At 33.3% G+C, this 24,742-nt stretch overlaps 3 protein-coding genes across 3 annotated transcripts; 1 reads left to right on the top strand and 2 right to left on the bottom strand.

Moving 5' to 3' along the window:
* Positions 1-7,970: 7,970 nt before the first annotated feature.
* LOC146722494 (uncharacterized) lies at positions 7,971-8,954 on the bottom strand. Its single transcript, XM_085484690.1, has one exon. It carries the CDS (start codon positions 8,952-8,954, stop codon positions 7,971-7,973), a length of 984 nt encoding a protein of 327 aa, XP_085340816.1.
* On the top strand, positions 8,812-9,729 carry LOC114942391 (uncharacterized). Its single transcript, XM_085484688.1, has 2 exons — positions 8,812-9,594; positions 9,668-9,729. Exon 1 carries the CDS (start codon positions 9,102-9,104, stop codon positions 9,585-9,587), a length of 486 nt encoding a protein of 161 aa, XP_085340814.1. The 5' UTR covers positions 8,812-9,101; the 3' UTR covers positions 9,588-9,594; positions 9,668-9,729.
* Positions 9,634-12,095, bottom strand: LOC114944063 (uncharacterized). The gene is made up of 2 exons (XM_085484689.1): positions 9,808-12,095; positions 9,634-9,703 (listed from the first exon to the last, which is right to left on the bottom strand). Exons 1-2 carry the CDS (start codon positions 12,093-12,095, stop codon positions 9,634-9,636), a joined length of 2,358 nt encoding a protein of 785 aa, XP_085340815.1.
* Positions 12,096-24,742: the final 12,647 nt, after the last annotated feature.

The following is a 24,742-nucleotide window of genomic DNA, read 5'->3' as shown; positions in this document are numbered from 1 at the left end:
GGTTAGTTAAAAGTCTGCTGAAAGCGTACTGTAGTGCGTTCCGTTTTACTATTTTGCAGTAACTTCAAAGTGCACAAAATTAAAAAGGAACGCTGTCAACAGTACACTTGCATGACGTCATAGTGTCAGTACTTGCAGTGCATAACGGAACGCACCCTAGGACATGTTGAACACGTGATCAACAGACACGTATCAATTCGTATATATCTCTGGTACTAATAGGGCTCAACGCAACAGAAAAATTATTAGAAATAAAAATAATTATTAAACAAGAAAGAAAGTAAAAGACTTTCTTTTCTCTCTTACTAATTTATAATATGTATTTTTACCCTTTATATTTTCTATTTTGTGCGTAAGGCCTAACACAATACAAAAATATTATATATATATGTATATATATATATATATATATATATATATACATATATATATTCAGCATTGCCGACAGCACCAGGTTGATAATCCCTGAACAGGGCCCAGGACTTATAATTTTGCAATTTTTTTGAATAAAATAATTTATTCATGAAACTAATAAAATTATAACAAGAATATGTAATAAGAATATTTTTAAATTGATCTGTGTATTGGTTTAATTTATCGTCATCGAAGAGGAAAGAAGGAAAACCTCCGATTATGTTTATTTGTCAATCATAATTAAAAATATTCGCTGATATCAAAATCTCTGAATCGGGAAACGAACCCGAGACCTTTCGCTTCCCGATTCAGCGATTTTCGGATCTATATTTTTCTCTTGCATTCATTTATTTATTTTCCGTAGGGGGGTTAAAGGGGGTATTGAAATTAAATCTCAAATATGAGATTATTTCATATTTTAAAATCTTGGCCGTGTCCAAGTAAAATTTGGTGCCTTGTGCACCGGTATTTAATTCTAACGGAAAATTATTTAGTTTCGTTAGGATAACGCATTGTCATCCGCGATTTGGCTCTTGTTGCCCGTCTTATACGTTAAATTTATATTCATTTTATTTAATTATCCTCCCAATAAAATATAATTTATAAAATAAAATTTATCTTACCTTAAATAAATTCAAAAATTATATTAAATTCAATAGGGTCTTCTCGTCCCATAATTTCTCTTAAGAATTTTAACTTAAAATTTAAATTTTAAATTTATAAATTGAAACAGTTCTAATTTCATCAATTCCTTCATTCCAGTTTTCATTTAAAAAACAATTGATTATGCTACCTTTGCACAGTCAATATACTGCGGCTATTTAAAAATCACTGAGCAGAATTAATTTTAAATTATTATCAAAAAACCATGTTTTTGTTAAACAGGTGAATTAAAATTTTTATTAAATAAACTACATTTGCCTAATTCTTTAACTATAAATATTATTTATTTTAAATTTAAAAATTTTTATATAATTAATTATTTATATTATACTTATACTTATATTATCATTATTTCCTAAAATAATTAATTTATTTAAAATATTTTTTTATTTAATTAAATTAAACTCTTAAATTATTATTATTACATCCTAATTTAAACAATTTTATAATAATAAATTATTAAATTTTTATAAAAAATTTTTAATATTAAAAACATTTTTTATTTTAAATTTTTTATACTATTAAATATTTTAATTATAATTTATAGTTAATCCCATAAATTTTTTATATAAATTTATTAATTAAATTTAACTAATTTTTATTAATTTAATTAATTTTAAATTATTTATATATAAATTAAATTTATATAAAAAAAAACTAGATATCATAAAAATTGATTAAAATATCTTCTCCAAATGAATATTAAAAATAATTTTTATACATTAACTCTTATATTTCATTTAATTCATTTTATTTCGAGAAATTTAAATTATTCAATAAACAACAAAATTTAATAATCCCTGATACAAAAGGTACAATTAATAAAATTTACTTTTATCTAATTAATTCATTTAATTTAAATTTTCATTTACATTATTATATATATAATTCATTTAATTTTTTTTTCTCCATACTTTAACAATTAAAAAATAAACTCCATTTAATCTTTACTATAATTTTATTTAATTAAAATAATATATTTAAATTATATTAAATTTCTCATAATTATCAAATTTAATTCTTCTTTTAAAATTTTAATAAAATTCATTAAATCATTATTAATCTTCTCAATGTAAATGAAATATTTTAAATAAACTAAAATTTTTTTTATTCTAAATACACTTTCCAATATATTTACTTTGTTACGACTTTTCTTACAAACTATATTTAATAAGAATGACGGGCAATTTGTACATAATTTATATAAAATTCAACCTATAAATTTTTATAAATTTACATTTAAATCCTACTTAAATAATAAATTAAATACTATTTACAAAAAAATATTTTTTAATATAACTCATTTAAATCTTAACAATTCTACATTTTGATTTGACTTCAATTTATATTATATTTAATAAATTTATAATTAAAATCTCTTAATTCAATTATCAACAACAATATATAAAATATTTATATTAAGTTAATCTACTTGTGGGCTATCAAATTAATCAACAAGTTCCTCTAATTAAATAAATCACCGCCAAATTTTTTAATTTTAATGATTCACATTTAATATTTAATTAATTTACATCCATTCATTTAAATAATAGGGTATCTAATCCTATTTTCTTTTTAAACTTATTGTTAATTAAAAATAAATTTTCAAAATAATCTTTTTTACTAATCAAAATTATTACATTTCACTATATGTGTATATAAAAATTAAAAAAAAAAATACTTTAAATTTTTCTTTCATATTCTTTAAATTATTAAAACTATTTATTTTTATCATCAGTATAACCGCAATTGCTGGCACCTAAATTTATTAATAATTTAAATAAAATTATCTATCATAATTTCCATTAAAATAATTATTTTAAATATTAATAAAATTATTAAAAATTATTTAAATTTTTTAATAAATATTCTTTTTATAAAAATTTATTTATATTCAAATTTTATAATAAATCTATAGAAAAAAATTATTTCTCTCATTAACTAATTTTTCATATTTATTTAACTCATTTATTTTTTAATCAATATATAATTTTTTTAATTATTAAATTTAATAAATACTTAATTTATATATTGATTAAAATAAAAATATTAAAATTCCTACCTCATTAACTAATTTTTCATATTTATTTAACTCATTTATTTTTTAATCAATATATAATTTTTTTAATTATTAAATTTAATAAATACTTAATTTATATATTGATTAAAATAAAAATATTAAAATTCCTACCTCATTAACTAATTTTTCATATTTATTTAACTCATTTATTTTTTAATCAATATGTAATTTTTTTAATTATTAAATTTAATAAATACTTAATTTATATATATATTTTATAAATTAAATTTTGGCTCGTATACAATTAAAATATGTGATATAATAAAAGGCCAACTTAACGAGCTTATATGCTATTAATTGAAAAATTTATTTATTAATTTACGTCATACTATACAAAAGTTAAGATAAACGTTTCGACTGTACGACAGTCTTTCTCAATATCCTAATAATATGTTAAAAAATTAATTTAGTCATTTCGACCTTATTATAAATACAACAATTATGAGATTATATGACGAACGCAGTACAAAATTCATGTTTGTTGGCATGAGTTAGAGCGTCAGATGCTGTTATATTATGTAACGACACTGTGAACAAATTAATATATCCGCTCAAATATTACATTTAGATTTTTAATAAATAGTATTAACTTACTTTTTTGTCAACGAACATAACACTTTTTTTAAAAAAATTATTTCTTTTTACTTAACATAATCACAATGTGTACTTTTTAAAAAACAAATCGATATCTGTATCTTACAATGTCGGCGCGCTGTATTTATACCCAATTTTTAAGATGACGTAGACAATTCTTTGAGAATATCATAATAAGAACCGTCAAGACGCTCGGTGTCCTTTTTTAGGTTGATACTGTTGTTTTCTTCTTTAATATATATCATTTCTGATATCAACCTTTTATAATAATTCTTTTCATAATCTAGGATTTTTGTGTCGTTCCAATTGAAATTGTGTGTAAATTTTACAATATGATCAGAAACCACCGAGTGCCTTGCTGAATCTAATCTAATATTATTTTTATGTTCATTTACTTTTGTACCTAATTGTCTTTTCGTCTGTCCTACATATGTAGCATCACAATTATTACATGAAATCTTATATATGACCCCCGAATTATTTTGGAGCTTATCTCTGTCTTTTTGCGTTTTTATGACTCTGTTTAATTTCTTTAGACATCTGTAGCCTACTGTTATATTTGATTTCTTTAATTCTGATGCTACTAGTTCCGAGATTCTTTCAATATAAGGTATCGCTATGAATTTTTTATTATTGTCATTATTTATGATTTCGTTATTTATATCTTGAGTCATTTCTTTGTTTAATCTATTAACAATAAGGAACTTCAGTCTATTATTGATTTCTGAGAAAATGAGATCAAGAGGATAACTATTGCTCAATAAAATCTCTATGATTAATGTTAAATTTTTACTATGAAAACGGGGATGTGATAATAATATTGACCGGTCTACTAAATTATATATTACACTTTTTTTGTGGCATATAGAATGATTTGAATGATATGAGAGTGTTCTACCCGAAAATGTTTTTTTCTGAAACCAATCTATGTATAATATGTTATTTATAATATATATTATAATGTCACGATAGATTAAAATTCACAATAGAAAGAGAAGATAACCGTAGCATAAGTTTTTTAGATATTTCACTCAAAATTATAAATAACATAATATACATAGATTGGTTTCAGAAAAAAACATTTTCGGGTAGAACACTCTCATATCATTCAAATCATTCTATATGCCACAAAAAAAGTGTAATATATAATTTAGTAGACCGGTCAATATTATTATCACATCCCCGTTTTCATAGTAAAAATTTAACATTAATCATAGAGATTTTATTGAGCAATAGTTATCCTCTTGATCTCATTTTCTCAGAAATCAATAATAGACTGAAGTTCCTTATTGTTAATAGATTAAACAAAGAAATGACTCAAGATATAAATAACGAAATCATAAATAATGACAATAATAAAAAATTCATAGCGATACCTTATATTGAAAGAATCTCGGAACTAGTAGCATCAGAATTAAAGAAATCAAATATAACAGTAGGTTACAGATGTCTAAAGAAATTAAACAGAGTCATAAAAACGCAAAAAGACAGAGATAAGCTCCAAAATAATTCGGGGGTCATATATAAGATTTCGTGTAATAATTGTGATGCTACATATGTAGGACAGACGAAAAGACAATTAGGTACAAGAGTAAATGAACATAAAAATAATATTAGATTAGATTCAGCAAGGCACTCGGTGGTTTCTGATCATATTGTAAAATTTACACACAATTTCAATTGGAACGACACAAAAATCCTAGATTATGAAAAGAATTATTATAAAAGGTTGATATCAGAAATGATATATATTAAAGAAGAAAACAACAGTATCAACCTAAAAAAGGATACCGAGCGTCTTGACGGTTCTTATTATGATATTCTAAAAAAATTGTCTACGTCATCTTAAAAATTGGGTATATATACAGCGCGCCGACATTGTAAGATACAGATATCGATTTGTTTTTTAAAAAAGTACACATTGTGATTATGTTAAGTAAAAAGAAATAATTTTTATAAAAAAAGTGTTATGTTCGTTGACAAAAAAGTAAGTTAATACTATTTATTAAAAATCTAAATGTAATATTTGAGCGGATATATTAATTTGTTCACAGTGTCGTTACATAATATAACAGCATCTGACGCTCTAACTCATGCCAACAAACATGAATTTTGTACTGCGTTCGTCATATAATCTCATAATTGTTGTATTTATAATAAGGTCGAAATGGCTAAATTAATTTTTTAACATATTATTAGGATATTGAGAAAGACTGTCGTACAGTCGAAACGTTTATCTTAACTCTTGTATAGTATGACGTAAATTAATAAATAAATTTTTCAATTAATAGCATATAAGCTCGTTAAGTTGGCCTTTTATTATATCACATAACTTAATTTATATATTGATTAAAATAAAAATATTAAAATTCCTACCTCATTAACTAATTTTTCATATTTATTTAACTCATTTATTTTTTAATCAATATGTAATTTTTTTAATTATTAAATTTAATAAATATTTAATTTATATATTGATTAAAATAAAAATATATATATATTTATATAAATAAATATTTAATTATTAATAAATATTTTATATAATATTATAATAATGCAATGCAAAATTAATACCTAATTAAACCATCACATACCAATGCTTAAGCTCGTATGACAATAAAAACAATGATAAATTATTAAATTAAGGCCATGTGTAACGAGCAATACGATATTATTTTATTATTTAGAAGAAAATTCTTAATTTGAAATAATAATTACACAAACGTTTCGAGCTCTACTTGCTCCTCTTCAGTGCGCAAAAAAAAAAAAAAAAAAAAAAAATAGTGATAATAAATAACGATAATAAATAAATACATAAAATTCTAATAAAAAATCCGCAATACATAGTCAATATAAGTTATATAGTTAAGTCATTTTTTTTTTTTTTGCGCACTGAAGAGGAGCAAGTAGAGCTCGAAACGTTTGTGTAATTCATATTTCAAATTAAGAATTTTCTTCTAAATAATAAAATAATATCGTATTGCTCGTTACACATGGCCTTAATTTAATAATTTATCATTGATTATAATAATGTTTATTAAATAAATAATTAATTATTAATTAAATAAATGATTTATAATAAATTTAAAATAATTATTAATTATTTATTAATTAATAAAATATTTATATATATATATAAAATAAATATAAATTTTATTAATTATTAAATAATTATTAATAAATAAACTTAAAGATTGTTCGCGAACGCGCTGCGTGAGAGAGGATCGCGCGACACAATAGGATAAGTCACCCTTTCTTTTGTATTAAAAAAGTTTAATTTCAATACACATTTAATTACAAAATACTTGAACAAGACTTATAACATTTAAATATTTCAGTGAAAATCTAATCGAGAACAAAGTGCGGAATAAGCGGCGGTCGTCAACGAGATTTTAGCGGATCAAAATAATATGCGGTTTTGCGTTATGCGGTCACTGCGGAAAGCGATAAGGCGCGGATTTCGGGTGCGAGCTCTCTTTTATGGGTTTCCGAAGAAAACCCACTTTTTCGGGAAGCGCCAATTATTGCGAGCAATTTTAAGTGTGCTCGAGGTGACTCGAGGGCACAGCTCATTATTGGCCGCTGTCAAAATTAACGGAAGACGGCTGGCAGAAAGCATGCGCGCGCGGGCGATCGCGATAATTATTGGTGAAAAGAGGCGCCCGTGGTAAGCCGCGCATGCTCACTGAAAATAATTATTCGGCGGAACGGTTGTGATACCGTTAATTGTTTGTGTGCAAAAAATGTTTATGAGATGACAGGTTTAATTTATGACAACTTTTTTCCGTGACAAACATACAAAAAAGACCGTGACTTTTATTATTGACGCGGATGGAAAATTCTAGAATTTACAAAAATTTTACTTAACATCTCAAACATTCCCGCCCGCCTTGTCGCAACGTGACAAAGGTTGGTGGTGGTTCCGGCGCGGATCACATTCCGAAAGCGATCGATGGTGGGGCGGGCGCGCCGGCGCGGTGAAATACACGTGGTGATCGCGTGGTGTGAATCGATCAGCTGAGCCGATGAGAGCATGTGGTGAACGCGTGGTGTGAAATAATCAGCTGATCCGGTGAAAACGCGTGGTTGATGTGAACGGCGAGTGTGTAATGCAGTGAGCGGTGATAACGAAATAATTTTTTTGTGCGGTGGTGGATGAGATGAGTGACGTGCGACAGATGCTATGATGCATGATGTGATGATTGTGTAATGAGTGACGTTACGAAGGGTCAGCGTGCGGTGTAGATGCGTCGTTCACGCCCGGGAGGAAAACAAGCTTGACGAGTGGGCGCACAAGCTCGGACGTGGCCGTTCGGATTGACACCACGCGTACAATCCCATCGTCCCCGGGGTGCAGTCGCGATATGCGAGCCAGTGGCCATCGGCTCGGTGGGGTGAGCTCGGAGCGCACGAGACAGAGATCGCCGACGTGGGGTGCAGCTTCGTCCTTGAGCCATTTGGTGCGCGAGGCTAGTCCGTGCAAATATTCGGACGACCATCGCTGCCAGAAGTGATCTCTCATCTGCTGCAAATGACGCCAGCGTGACAAGGTGGATACCGTCTGCCCTGTCAATGACGGTTCCGGCACAGCGAGTAGCGGCGCCCCGACGAGGAAGTGACCGGGAGTCAACGCCGAGACGTCCTCTGGGTCATCTGAGAGTGCCTGCAATGGACGAGAATTAAGACAAGCTTCGATCTGGGCGAGGAGTGTGCTCAGCTCCTCGAACGTGAGGGTCGTCTCGCCGATCACCCGACGGAGGTGGAACTTGGTCGACTTCACTGCAGCCTCCCAAAGACCACCAAAGTGCGGGGCCGCTGGCGGGTTGAAGTGCCAGCGGATTCCTTGAGCGGTGGCGGCGAGGACGATACGATGACCTTCGGCTGTCGCTGCATCGAAGAGACCTCGCAGCGTACGATCTGCCCCGATGAATGTCGTGCCGCAGTCGCTGTAGATCTCAGCACAGAGGCCCCTGCGGGAGACGAAGCGGCGCAGAGCGGCGATGAAAGCCTCGGAGGTGTAGTCGGAGACGACTTCCAAGTGAGTGGCCTTCGACCAGAAACAGACAAAGACTGCGATGTACCCTTTGTGCGCGCGGTGTCCACGTCCCTTGCTGGTCCGAAGGAGGATGGGTCCTGCGTAATCCACGCCGGTGCTGAGGAACGGTCGGGTTGGCGTTACTCGGTCCCGAGGAAGGTTACCCATCTGAGGCTGTGGCGTGGCAGCACGCCATCGAGTGCAGGTAACGCATCGATGTAGCTGCTGCTTGACGGCGGTTCTTCCTCGAGGTACCCAGAAGCGCAGGCGGAGCAGGCCGAGTGTCGGCTGCACACCCCCGTGCAGTGTCCGTCGATGGCAGGAATCGATCACCAGCCGAGTCAGCCAGGATGCCGCCGGGATGATCATCGGATGTTTCTCGTCGAGCGGAAGTTGAGAGTTTTTGAGACGTCCTCCGACGCGCAGTACGCCTTGATCGTCGAGGAACGGACTCAACTTCACCAGGTGGCTTCGCGGTGGAGTAGTGCGTCCAGCAGAGGCCGCGGCTACGTCCGTCGGAAAGTGGAGCGCCTGCACCACTCGCAGCCATCGAAACAGCGCGGAGTCCAGCTCGTCAGGCTGCAATGGACGGCCAGGTCTGGCGTCACGTCTCACCGGGTTGAGCCATCGACGACACCACGCAGTGACTCGCAGCAGCCGTTGCAGCGTCGGGAACCGCAGAAGAAGGTCCGGTTCGGTAGTGACTGGCGCCTTGACTACCAGGCTGGTGACTCGTTGCTCAGGGAGGTCATCCTCTGGGACGTCGATGTCTGCACCAGGCCAGGCAGCCTCGTCTCCTGACAGCCAGGTAGGTCCTGTCCACCACAGTTTATGATTGCGTAAGTCCTCAGGTGTAACACCACGCGATGCACAATCTGCAGGGTTTTCTCGTCCGGCGACGTGTCTCCAATGAGCGTCTGGAAGCAGGGTCTGGATCTGCGACACTCGGTTGGCAACAAAGGTCTTCCAGCGGGTGCAGTGTCCGCGAATCCAGTGAAGGGTGACCTTAGAATCAGACCACAGGTGCACCGGCGTAGCAGCCAAGCCGAGGGTAGTGCGTACATGCAGCATGAGCGTGGTGAGTAATGCAGCGGCACAAAGTTCCAATCGAGGTAACGACACCTGCTTGACTGGTGCGACCTTCGATTTTGCCATCAGCAGATTAATTGATGTCTTCTCTGTTGCAGCGTTGCGGATGTACACGACGGCGGCGTATCCTCGCTCCGATGCATCGGCAAACCCATGGAGCTGCAATTGCGACTGGTCATCTCCGGTGCTGAGCCAACGATCCACACGGATGTGATCCAGCAACGGAAGTTGATTCAACAGTTGTCTCCAGCGGTGTGCGTCCTGATCAGGCAGCGGAGAGTCCCAATCCAGCCGTTGAAGCCACGTAGACTGGATCAGAATTTTGGCTCGGATGACGACAGGCGCTAGCCAGTCCATCGGATCGAATAGTCGAGCTGTCTCGGCCAAGACTCGTCTCTTCGTGAGGTCGGTGGTTGAACGCGGACGTATGGTGAAGGAGAACCAATCCCCTTGAGGATGCCATCGAAGACCCAGGGTAGCGTGGCTCTCTCCTTCCCACGAGCGCGGTCCGCGTTGAAGCCGATGTTCCGGCGGAATTCCGGTGAGCACCTGCTGGTTGTTGGCAGCCCACTTTCGCAAAGGAAATCCGCCCGCCATGCAGAGACTCTGTAGTTCCTGTTGGAGTTTGATGGCATCCGCCAGGCTGTCAGCACCGGTGACCACGTCGTCGACGTAACAGTCTTGTCGCAGCGCCCTGACTCCGCGTGGATATCGTGCCTCTTCGTCTGCAGCAAGTTGGTGAAGCGTCCTGATGGCGAGGAAGGGTGCGCACGCCAGTCCGTAGGTCACGGTCTTCAACTCGTACTCGCGGATGTTGTCTGAGTTGTTGTGGCGCCACAGGATGGTTTGCAGGCGACAATCCTCCGGATGCACAAGAATTTGTCGGTACATTTTCTCGATGTCCGTGACGAAAACGTACCGATGCCAACGCCAACGGAGTAAGACGTCAGCGAGTGCTGGCAAGAGATTAGCTCCAGTGAGGAGGTGCGAGTTCAGCGACTCTCCGGACCGTGTGCGTTGGGAGCCGTTGAACACAACCCTGAGCTTCGTGGTCGTGCTCGACTCCTTGAGGACCCCGTGATGCGGTAAGTAGCACCTGGGGCCAGAACCTGTAGTAGACGTACTAACCTTCTCCATGTGTTGCAGGTCTTCGTATTCGTCCATGAAGTCTCGATAGAGATCACCGAACCGAGCATCACGGGCTCCCTTCCGCTCCATTGCTTCCAGGAGGCGCTCTGCAGGTCGACGAGTTTCGCTGAGTGATGTCGGCGGTGAGGCAAATGGCAGCCTCACCACGTATCTTCCACTGGACGTGCGTGTGACTGTGCGCACATAGATGTCCTCGCATCTGGCTTCGTCGGCGGTGAGCACGATCCCAGCTGCTGGCTCGCGTTCCTGCTCCCAGAATCGTTGCACCAGGTCAGCGAGGTCGTTGTCGGCGGTGCACTGAAACGTGCGGCGATGTCCGTCGGTGACTGCTGAGTCGTAGCCTCCGGACAGGATCCATCCCAAGCTGGTCTGCTGGGCGATCGGCATGCGTGAGTCGCCCTTGCGAAGGCCTTCCTCAAGGATCAACGAGTAGACCTCTGCACCAAGAAGTAGCTCCGCAGGGTCGTCATCCAGGTACCGCGGGTCGGCCAACCGGAGTCCCTGGATGTGAGGCCAGCTGCAATTCTCGCGTTGAGCGGTGCCTTGTTGTAGTGAGATGCGAGGCAACACAAAGGCGACCACGCGAAGCTCGGCGTTGGTCACGTCGGATGTGATGTCCAGGGTGACTTTGCCACGAGCCGATCCAGAGCGAGTCCCTCCGATGCCAAAGATGGACAGATTCGTCGAAGCTCGAGGAAGACGAAGACGTTGAGCCAGCGCTTCAGAGATGATGGACACCTCGGAGCACTGGTCGATCAAGACTCGAACCTCGTGTGGTCCGTAGCGGTCCGCGACCTTGACGCGGGCAGTTGCAAGAAGGACGGCCTTGTGACTCTCACACTGCCGTGAGGTGGCCAGTGTGGTGGCAAGTGAAGTGGCCTCAGCGGACGGTGGTGACGTGGATGCCCCGTGCAGCATGGTGTGGTGTCGTGCGTTGCAAGTGAGGCAATTCTTCTTCGATTGACACCGTGACAAGAAGTGATTGCCCAGGCAGTTGAAGCACAGTCGGTTGGTCTCCACGAATGTTTTCCGTTCGACCGCGGTCTTGGCCTTGAACTCCTTGCAGGTCATCAGTGTATGTTTTTCACGACACAGTGCACACTGAGGCGAATCTGTGCCTTGATGTCTGGTGACGTGCGCTTTGGCGAATCGCGATGCCTCTCCAGTTCCCTTTGTGACACTCCTCGGTCGTGCAGGCGTTGAGGGTCAATACCCGTCGACTAATAAAGTCGAGAAGTGCCTCGTTCTGTGGTGGTTCGGTGGAGTCTGACGTAGGCTGACTCCCATTCGAGACGAGTGCGTGCGTCGAACAATTCGATGACCAGGTGATTGAACAGGTCCATCCCGTGCGAGTTGATAGGACGTCCAATACTCTCCTGTGCATTGATGGCGGCGGTGACAGCGTTGTGGATGCGGCTCAGCTCCTCGGCGGTATCTCCCTTCATCTTTGGCACGGCGGTAAACGTGGCAAAGTTGGAGCGGATTAATTCTCTTTTGTTGTCGTAATGCTTGTTCAAGATTGCCCAAGCGCGATCGTAATTGTCACTTGTGACAGGTAGTGATCTTATCAATTTTTCAGCCTGACCTGTCAAACACGAGCGGAGGTGGTGAAGACGCTCGATGTTTGAGATGGAATTGCTGCTCACAACGGACAGGAAGAGATCACGAAATGACGGCCAATCAGCGTAGGCGCCAGAAAACGGCGGCAACTTGATGCGCGGCAGCGACGACTTTGATGCGACGTCGACGGATGGAGATACGTTTGGCTTCCGGAAATGTTCAGCGTAGCCATCCAGGATACTGCGTTGTGCCACGTAAAGATTTTCAGTATCTCCATGCAACTCCGACTTGAAGTATTCGCTGTCACTAAACTTCTCTTTCAGAGCCGCGCGAATGAGATCATGCTGGGCCTCACATTTCGTCCACAGCTGATCTAGGATCCTGATGCGCGTAGATACGGCACTGGCGATGATGTTGGTCGTGCCCAGCTTCTTCAAGTATTCCACGGAGCGTGAAATACGGACTTGGACCTCACGTTGGCAATCGATCAAGGTGTTCACATCCATGTCGAACTACGAGCTCACTGACCGCACCAAGAGACACGTTCACAAACTTGCGGATGCCGGCACGATGGATCCGGCTCGAAGGACCAAAAATATGTTCGCGAACGCGCTGCGTGAGAGAGGATCGCGCGACACAATAGGATAAGTCACCCTTTCTTTTGTATTAAAAAAGTTTAATTTCAATACACATTTAATTACAAAATACTTGAACAAGACTTATAACATTTAAATATTTCAGTGAAAATCTAATCGAGAACAAAGTGCGGAATAAGCGGCGGTCGTCAACGAGATTTTAGCGGATCAGAATAATATGCGGTTTGCGTTATGCGGTCACTACGGAAAGCGATAAGGCCCGGATTTCGGGTGCGAGCTCTCTTTTATGGGTTTCCGAAGAAAACCCACTTTTTCGGGAAGCGCCAATTATTGCGAGCAATTTTAAGTGTGCTCGAGGTGACTCGAGGGCACAGCTCATTATTGGCCGCTGTCAAAATTAACGGAAGACGGCTGGCAGAAAGCATGCGCGCGCGGGCGATCGCGATAATTATTGGTGAAAAGAGGCGCCCGTGGTAAGCCGCGCATGCTCACTGAAAATAATTATTCGGCGGAACGGTTGTGATACCGTTAATTGTTTGTGTGCAAAAAATGTTTATGAGATGACAGGTTTAATTTATGACAACTTTTTTCCGTGACAAACATACAAAAAAGACCGTGACTTTTATTATTGACGCGGATGGAAAATTCTAGAATTTACAAAAATTTTACTTAACATCTCAAACAAAGATGTATAAATTTTTATTAAATTTTAAAAAATTCACATAAAATTTTTAATGATTCTTATTTTTCCTTTTTTATTAAATTTTATTTTATTTATATTTATCTTTAATTTAATTTAATAAATACAAAATTTTAATAATTATCTTTTTTTTTATTCATATATTATTCATATTTATTCCAATTATCTTAAAATAAAAATTATTTTTAGATAATTATTTTATTTTATCAAATAACTATCATTTATAAATTAATGATATGCCTGAAAAAGGATTATTTTGATAGAATAAATCATACATTTTAATTTACAAATATGTTTTCATTATTTTTGAAAATAAGTAAGCTAATTTAAGCTTTTAGGTTCATACCCTAAATATAGAAATTTTCAAATACTTTTTCTCTTATTTATCTTTTTTTTTAATAAATTATAATTTTTTTTATATTTAATAGAATTAAACTATCTCAAAAAATTTCAAAAATTCCCATGCATTCTTTTACATTAAAATATAACTAATTTTCATAAATATTAATTAAAAATTATTATTTATTCTTTTTATTAATTAAGATATTTTTTTTATTTAATGATTTAATTATTCATTTTTTAAAAATATTAATTTAATCACATTATATAATTGATAGGTGTTTGATACACACTGCAATTATATTAGACGTATCGAACATTAGATCTCGATATAACTATTATCGATTGTACTATCGATATGGATGTAACGTCCATTTTTGTTCTTTCTTCACTTGTGTCTTTTCTATTATTACGCATAGCCGTAAGCATTCATTAAAGTACAACATATATGTATTAAGTCATTGCGTTATTCATATACACCTATCCTTTGAGTTATATAGATAAAGGTAAAAGGTGTATTTTCTGCTAACAAGGTTATGGGCCCAGGACGGGTAAATAAGTAAATAATCACATTAGTCGAGAGAAAAGTAAAAATAACCTAACTCTTAGTGGAAGGTTCTCGATCGAGGCAAATAAAACACACATTCAGAATGTCCTCGTTATCACAGATTGTTGATCGCATTGACAAATTAAATGGTGCAAATTATCGGTCATGGAAATTTAACATGAAGATGACCCTGGTACAAAGAGAGTTGTGGCAGCATGTAACCGGCGAAGCCGCCTTGCCGGACGGCCACACGCAAGAAGATGGAGAACGTTTCCGGAATAAAGAAAATAAAGCTTTGGCGACAATTGCTCTCGGTGTCGAACCTGAACATCAAATACATATCCTGGACTGTAACAAGGCATCTGATGCATGGGAGGCATTACAAAGAATTTTTGAACCGAAATCTCGTGCAAGGATTCTACAACTAAAGAAGCAGATGTTGTCTATAAAACTGGAATCGACCGAGACGATGAATTCATATTTGGCAAGACTGAAGACATGTAGTGACAGTCTCAAAGAGGTAGGATATGAATTTAGAGATGATGATTTAGCATACGCTATGTTATCAGGTCTTCCGGATACATATGATGGAATAGTAATGGCGCTTGCAAATTTGGATGACGAAAAATTTAAATCGACCGAAATCAAAGAAATACTTATGAACGAATATGAACGTCGAGCACTGAAGGAAGGAGGACAGCCTGAGGAACCATCAAAAGAGGCATACCATCAAACAACTAGCAAGGAAACTAGTAAAGAAGAAAAAAGAAGGTGCTTTAGATGTAATAAAATAGGGCATTTAGCAAATAGTTGTAATGCAAAATTGTTTAATGCGAAAGGAACTAAAAAGCGTTACGGATCAAATACACATAAAAATAGTAATGTGTTATTATTAGAGTTAAATAATACTCAGCTAGATGATGCATGGTTGATAGATAGTGGAGCAACCCACCACGTATGTAAACATAGAGAATGGTTCGATAAATATAAAACAATAGCTAACGAAATAATTTATTCAGCAGACAGTAAAAATAGTGATACTCTGAAAGCTGTAGGTGTAGGTAATATAAAAATACGAACCTTTGTTGGTAATAAAAAATTCGATTTAACGCTACTAAATGTATATCACGTTCCAAATGTAAGACGTAACTTATTGTCAGTTTCTCAAATAGAAAAAAGATACAAAAGACTATTGATAGATAACGGAAAACTTAAGATTCAAGATAAAGAAAATAATATGATAGTGGGGGAAGCTCTATGCGAAAATGGTTTATATATTGTCAAAGCAAAAGTCATGAATGATATAAATAATGTGACTAAAAGCGAAGCGCATATTACGTATACTAATAAGTTAACAGATTCTGTTAAGTGGCATCAAAGATTTTGTCATGTGAACATGAAAACTATTCATGAGCTATCAAAAGGAAATTTGGTTAGAGGTCTAGACAACGTAAATATAAATATAAACGATGCGCATTGTAGTAGTTGTAGCATTGCAAAATCAACAAAAGCACCTTGTAAAGAAGTAAGTCATAGACAAACAAAAAATGTATTAGAGCTCATTCATTCAGACTTATGTGGCCCTATGCCAATAAAATCAATTGGTGGAGCAAAATATTTTTTAACATTCACTGATGATTATTCCAGAAAAGCGACAGTATATTGCTTACAAACTAAGGATGAAGTAGTTGAATATATTCGTAAATATGTAGCTAGGGTAGAAAGAGAAACGGATAGAAAAATAAAAAGATTTAGAAGTGATAATGGATTAGAATATTGTAATAAGATTCTTGAACAAATGTTTGATGAAATGGGTATAAAACATGAACGAACAAATGTATATACACCACAAATGAATGGTGTTGCTGAACGATTCAATAGAACGTTATTAGATTTAGTACGAGCGATGCTTATAAATGCTGCATTACCTGAAAGATTTTGGGCCGAGGCCGTGGTAACCGCGTGTTATATTAAAAACAGAGTCATACATTCATTTGTTAATGATATTCCCGAAAGGATTTGGACAGGGAATAAACCAAGCGTGAAACACTTAAAAGTATATGGTTGCTTAGCCTATGCACATATAAATAAACAAGGTAGAAACAAGCTTAGTTCTAGAGGAAAAGAATGTATACTAATTGGCTATTCTAATCAAACAAAAGGATATAGACTGTGGGATCCAATTAAATGTGACGTAATACAAACAAAACATATAGAGTTCATTGAAAACGTTTGTGGGTATGAGCATATTTATAGTAAAAAGACATTGGAAACTCCGTTTACTAACACCGATAATGTAAATACTGTAGATGAAGATAAAGAATCAGTAACTAGTGAAACACAGGAAGAAAACGCGAATAAAAATACAGAATTTGTTAATTCGCATGAAACAATATCCGAAACAAAACGTAAAGTAGGTAGACCGAAGAAGGTAATTAAAAATCCTTGGGGTCGTGCAGGGAAACCTAAAAACGTAGAATTCAATTTAACAGAAATAATTGAACCGATAACATATGAAGAGGCGGAAATGTCACCACAATCGGAAGAATGGAAGTTAGCAATGGATGAAGAGTTAACAAGTTTGAATAATAGAAATACTTGGGAAATATTAAATAAACCTGAAAATGTTAATTGTATTGGAAGCAAATGGGTTTATAAAGTTAAAACAGATTCAACAGGAAAAATAGCAAGATATAAAGCTAGAGTAGTTGCACAGGGTTTTTCGCAAAAGAAAGACATTGATTATTCAGAATCATATGCACCCGTCGCAAATATTTCATTAATTAAATTATTAATATCTATGTCAGTATTACATGATTGGAAAATACATCATTTAGATGTGAAATGTGCATATCTCTACGGAAATCTTAAGGAAGAAATTTATATGAAATTGCCACCAGGACATAAAGACTATGAAATGAAAGTAGCAAAACTTTTAAGACCAATATACGGTTTGAAACAAGCAGGGCATAACTGGAATAATGCAATTAATGAATTCTTAATAAAACACGGATTTAAAAGATTGCAAGCAAGCAATTGCGTTTACGTTTATGATAATAATCTTATTCTTACATTGTACGTAGACGATATTATATTATTTGCTCCATCAATTGACAAAGTAAATGAAATTAAATCATTACTTGCGTCTAAATACGAAATAAGAGACTTAGGTAGAGCATCATACTTATTAGGTATAACTATTGAATACGAAGAAAATAAAATAAGACTATCGCAAGCGTTATATATAAACAAATTGTTAAGCGATTATGGAATGAATGATAGTAAAACATGTAAAACACCGATTGAACCAGGGATAAAATTATCGAAATGTGACGGTCCACAGAGCGATATTGAAAGGAGCGAAATGAGTAATATCCCATATAAACAATTAATTGGTTCATTAATGTATGTAGCGTTAGCAACACGGCCAGATATATTATATGCAGTAACGAAATTATCACAATTTAGTTCTAACCCAGGAAGAACACATTGGTTACAAGCTAAAAGAGTATTAAGATACTTGGCTGCGACAAAAGACATTGGCCTAATGTATACTTCTGGTACAAATGAAATAGAAATTTTTAGTGACGCAGACTGGGCATCAGATATAGATGATAGACACTCTTATAGTGGTATGGTAGTATTTTTATACGGAAATCCAATAATATGGAAATCGAACAAACAAAAGTCAATTCCAACATCTACTATGGAAGCTGAATACGTTGCGTTAGAAATAGCTGTAAAAGAAGTTATATGGTTGGATATGATGTTCAATGAATTATCACAGACAATTGATTTAGACATACCATGTAAGCCATATGTCATTAGATGTGATAATAAATCGGCAATTGACTTTACAAGAAATAGAATAGAGAGATCACGCACGAAACATATCGATATTGCTTATCATATTACTAGAGAAATGCATGAAAACGGTTTAATTGAATTAAAATATATCTCATCTAATGATAACGTGGCAGACATCTTCACAAAGCCATTACCTCATACTGTAATAAATAAACATATTGAGAAGTTGGGATTACAACTAATTGCAGAGTGATCATAGTGGGGGATTTGATAGGTGTTTGATACACACTGCAATTATATTAGACGTATCGAACATTAGATCTCGATATAACTATTATCGATTGTACTATCGATATGGATGTAACGTCCATTTTTGTTCTTTCTTCACTTGTGTCTTTTCTATTATTACGCATAGCCGTAAGCATTCATTAAAGTACAACATATATGTATTAAGTCATTGCGTTATTCATATACACCTATCCTTTGAGTTATATAGATAAAGGTAAAAGGTGTATTTTCTGCTAACAATAATTTATTTATTAAATATTTTATTATATTTAATTTAATTTCTTTAACAATAATTTCCTTATTTACTCATGATCTATTAATTATTTGATTTTTTATAGAAATTAATAACTTTATATTTATTTGTTTTATATGCATGGAAATAAAATTAAAAAAAAATATTTTTTTATTTTATATAATTCAAGTTCTAGCATCACTTCTTCTTATTTTTCCTTTAATTATTAATAATTTTTTTTTAATTAACAATCATAATATTTCAATTTTAAATTTTTATTTATCTATAATTTAAAAACTTGGTATTCCTCCTTTTCATTTATGGATAATTTACTTATCATCTTTTATACCTTGAAAAATTTTATTTATTTTTTTAACAATCCAAAAAATCATTCCATTTTATATATTTTCTTTAATTAAAATTAATATTTGAATTCTAATTTTATTAATTATCTTATCTTCATATATTCCTATTTTTAAAATATTCAATACTTTAAACTTTAAAATCCTTTTAACTTACTCATCTATTAATCAATCAAGATGAATATTAATATTAATTTTTTTTAAAAATATATTTTGATTAATATATATATTTATTTATAGAATTATTTTATTAATAATTTCTTCCTATTTAAATTATTTTAAATTTTCATTTAATTTTAACATTAATTTTATCAATAAGTTAAATTTTAATTTTTTATCAATTTTTTTAATATTTAATTTAGCTAGAATTCCTCCTCTTTCTTTCTTTTTAATAAAATGATTTTCAATTTACCTTTTTTTATTCAATTCAAAAATATTTTTTATTTTTATTCTATTAATGATTAATTCTTTTATTCTCATTTATATTTATGTAAATTTATTATCTTTAATAATATTTTTCTGTATAAATAAATTCAAATTTAATATAATGAATAATAATTTCATGAAAAAAAATACTTACTTAATTTTATTTTTTAGATTATTTTCTTCTTTATATTTTATTATTTTATAACATCAAGATTTTAAGTTAATTCTTAAAAACTTTAAACCTTCAAAGTTTATAATATAATTTTTACTATTATAAATTTTAATATTTTAATTAAATTTTAATTAACTTCTTTAAATTTGCAATTTAATATTTTTATAAACTATAAAATATTATCTTAATTAATTTCTTAAAATTTATAACTTAATGTTCTTATAAGTTATAAAATATTATTTATTATTCTTTTTTGTTAAAAGAACAATAAGAATAATAACTAAAATAATAATTATAAATAATAAAAAAGTTACATAATAATAAAAAATATAATATCTATAATAAAAACCATGTATATAATTAAAATAATGGTAGTAATAACCTAAGAAATAGTGATAATTATGGTAATAAAAATAACAATAATATTCATAATGATTATAATAATAATATTTATTATAATGAAAGAAATAATATCTATAATAATATTTATAAAAATTATAAATTTTATAAAAATTATATCTATTATACAAATTATAATAATATCATGTCAAATATAGTGATACAAAGAATAATAAAAATAATAATGCCAGAAGCGCTCATAATAAAAATATTAAAATTATTATAATATGAAAATAGACATTAATATTAGAAAATTTTTTATTTTCTTAGATAAATTTACAATTTATTATATCAGACATAATATTTTTATATATAATTATCTATTTATTAGTTCAAATCTTATTTATGAATAAATGATTATATTCAACTAACCATAAAGATATCGGAATTTTATATTTTTTATTCGCTATTTGAGCAGGAATAATTGGAACTTCTATAAGAATAATTATTCGATTAGAATTAGGATCACCAAATCCTCTAATTAATAATGATCAAATTTATAACTCAATAGTTACTAGACATGCTTTTATTATAATCTTTTTTATAGTTATACCATTTATAATTGGTGGATTTGAAAATTTTTTAGTACCTTTAATACTAGGTTCACCAGATATAGCTTACCCTCGAATAAATAACATAAGATTTTGATTATTACCGCCCTCAAGTTCCTTACTTTTATTAAGAAATTTTATTAATGACGGTGTAGGAACAGGTTGAACTGTATACCCCCCATTAGCATCTAATATTTTTCATAATGGGCCATCAGTTGATTTAGCTATTTTTTCATTACATATTGCTGGAATATCTTCAATTTTAGGTGCAATCAACTTTATTTCAACAATTTTAAATATACATCACAAAAATTTTTCAATTGATAAAATTCCTCTTCTTGTTTGATCAATTTTTATCACAGCTATTCTTCTTCTTTTATCCCTTCCAGTTTTAGCTGGAGCAATTACTATATTATTAACAGATCGAAATCTTAATACTTCTTTCTTTGATCCCTCAGGAGGTGGAGATCCAATTCTTTACCACTTTCCAGAAGTTTATATTTTAATTTTACCAGGATTTGGTTTAATCTCCCATATTATTATAAATGAAAGAGGAAAAAAAGAAACTTTTGGATCTTTAGGAATAATTTACGCATTAATAGCTATTGGATTTTTAGGATTTGTTGTATGAGCTCATCATATATTTACTATTGGATTAGATGTAGATACACGAGCTTACTTCACATCAGCTACTATAATTATTGCTATTCCTACTGGAATTAAAATTTTTAGTTGAATTACTACTCTTCATGGGACTAAAATCAATAATAATTCTTCTCTCTGATGGGCTATAGGATTTATTTTTTTATTTACTATAGGAGGTTTAACTGGAGTAATATTATCTAACTCATCAATTGATATTATTCTTCATGATACATATTATGTTGTAGCACATTTTCATTATGTTTTATCTATAGAAGCTGTATTTGCAATCATTGCAAGATTCATCCACTGATATCCATTAATAACTGGATTTTCTTTAAACAATTATTATTTAAATATTCAATTTATTTATTATGACCTTAACCGTCTATGAGTACGCTCATAATATAAATTTACCACGTAAAACAGCCCAGAAGAACATAAACCATGAGAAATTATTATAATATATGCTCTAATAAATCCCAATTTTATTAATGTTAACATAGAACATATTAATATATTTATATGAACGACTGATGAATAAGCAACTAATCTTTTTATATCAATCTGAACTAAACAAATTAAAGAAACTAAAATTGATCCGACAATACAAATTCTAAAAATAATATAACTAAATTTAAGGCTTCTTCTTATAAATATTTCTATAAACCGAATCAACCCATATCTTCCTAATTTTAATAAAATAGCAGCTAAAATTATTGATCCATAAACTGGGGCCTCCACATGAGCCTTTGGTAATCAAACATGAAATATAAATATTGGTATTTTAATATAAAATGCCATAAATATAATTAAATAATCCCAAAATCCCATGATATAATTTCTTAATAAATTTATATTTAATATACTAAAATCTAATCTATTATTAAACTTATATAATTTTAAAATATAAATAAATAATGGCAAAGAAATAAATATTGTATATATAATTAAATAATATGATGCACTTAATCGTTCATAATTTATACCTCAATAAATAATTATAATAAAAGTAGGAATTAATCTTAATTCAAATATTAAATAAAATATAATTAAATTTAATGAAGAAAAAAAAATATTAAAATCATAAACATAACTAAAAATACTATTGGACTTCCGTTTCCGGTGCAGAATTAGAGTACACGTGGTGTGTGATAGTGAAGAGTTGAGGGCGATTAAAGGGGTTAGAGCACAGAGATAGTGGAGAGGATAGTTTGAAAAGGAAGAGGGAGAAGAGTGAGAGGGTGAGAGAGTAGTGTGAGAGAGGATAGTTAGACAGAGAAAGTAGGAAAGAGAGAAATAGGAGGCTGGTGACAGCTGAGAGTGGGCAGGGAGTATAGGGTATAAAGAAAGAAAGCGGGGTGCAGAAAAATAGAGTAAAGGTGCTAGGGAATAGCTAGGGAATTTAGGAAAGAAGAAGCAAGGATTAGGAAGAACGTAGAGTGGCGAGAAGTAGGCAAAGAGAGGGACAGGGGAAAGGAAGAGTATAGAGAGGAAAGCGGAGAGGATTTGGATTAAAAGGGTTAGAAAGCATGTGGAGCGGGAAGAAAGAGGGAGGCAAGGGAGCGGAGGGAGGAGGAATAATAGGATCGGTAGGTAAAAAGGGAAAAGAAAGAAGTGGAAGTCTAGGGAATATAGAAGATCTACTGAAGAGGAAAAAAAGGGAGTTAGAGGAAAAAACGGGAGAAGGGAGCGGTGAGATCTTTAAGATTGATTGATTGATGAGCTTTTATTTAGCTTTCTCAGCTATTTTCTTATACATTTTAACATTTACATATGTAAGATATGCGCTTTTAATCTTCTTTTAAATAATTCGAGCCTATCGCAAGTTTTAATTTCTACTGGCAGGACGTTATACAATATACTTCCTTCATAAAACAAACTTTTCTGTGCACTCCTTGTTTTTCGAAATTGAATTTCGATATTACCCGCTTGTCTTGTTTCCCTATCGCATTTGTTCCCTACTATTTGTAACTTATCTCTTAACTGAATTGGTAACAGGTTATTCAATATCTTGAAAATAAATATACATATATTATATTGTAATCTTTGTCTTACTGACATAAATTGCAACGCCTCTAGCATGTCTTCCACTTTGGTGTATCTATCACATTGAAGTATTATCCTCATAGCTCTGTTTTGTACCTTCTGCAGTTGGGTTATCTGCGTCTCCCCCATGCCTATTAATATCGTCGCGCAATACTCAAAATGAGGAGCTATGATTGTCTTATATATAATGCATCTAGTATACACTGATATGTAATTACCTACTCTATTTAAGAAACTCGTTTTTTTACCTATTTTCTTTAACATATAATCACAGTGATCTTGAAATCGAAGTCTGTCATCGATAATTATACCTAGATATTTCATAGTCTCTACACGCTCTATTTCAATTCCGTCCAGACATTTCAAAATAGTATTACCTCTCAATTCTTTTCGAATACTTCTAACTATCATATACTTCGTTTTACTTGCATTCATTTTTAACTTATTTATATTCATCCAACGTTCGATTATATTAAAAGCCGTGTTCAATTTTATCTCTATATCCGTGCTACTTTCTCCACTTACGTATATAAGCGTGTCGTCTGCAAACATTTGTATATTGCACCCTTCTGGACAGCCTTCGATTATATCATTTATATATATTATAAATAGTAAAGGTTCTAGTACCGAGCCTTGTGGCACTCCGTATTCTGTTGTCAATAATTTAGACCATGTATGATTGAAACGCACTTGCTGTTTCCTATTATTTAAATATGATTTGAACCATTCTAAGGCCATTCCTCTAATTCCATAATAATACATTTTTCCTAATAATCTTTCTCTGTCTATTGTTTCAAACGCTCTCTTAAGATCCATGAAAATTACACCTACCATTTTTCCTTCGCTTACTATTAATTTCCATTTGTCAATGACAGTTTGAATCGCTGTTTCCCACGAGTAATATTTTCTAAACCCCGACTGATGTTATGTTATAATATCGTTAGTTTCCAAATACATTTCAAGTTGTTCTTTTACTACTAATTCTAACACTTTTTCAAATATTGGTAACATATTTATAGGCCTATAATCGCTCGCTTTTTTCGCTTTA

This window comes from Nylanderia fulva, unplaced genomic scaffold (genome assembly GCF_048542155.1).
Source record: "Nylanderia fulva isolate GAGA-0341 unplaced genomic scaffold, ASM4854215v1 Scaffold308, whole genome shotgun sequence".
Taxonomy (NCBI): domain Eukaryota; kingdom Metazoa; phylum Arthropoda; class Insecta; order Hymenoptera; family Formicidae; genus Nylanderia; species Nylanderia fulva.
The sequence above is the reverse complement of the archived record's forward strand: the minus strand, read 5'-3'. Positions and strand labels throughout refer to the sequence as shown.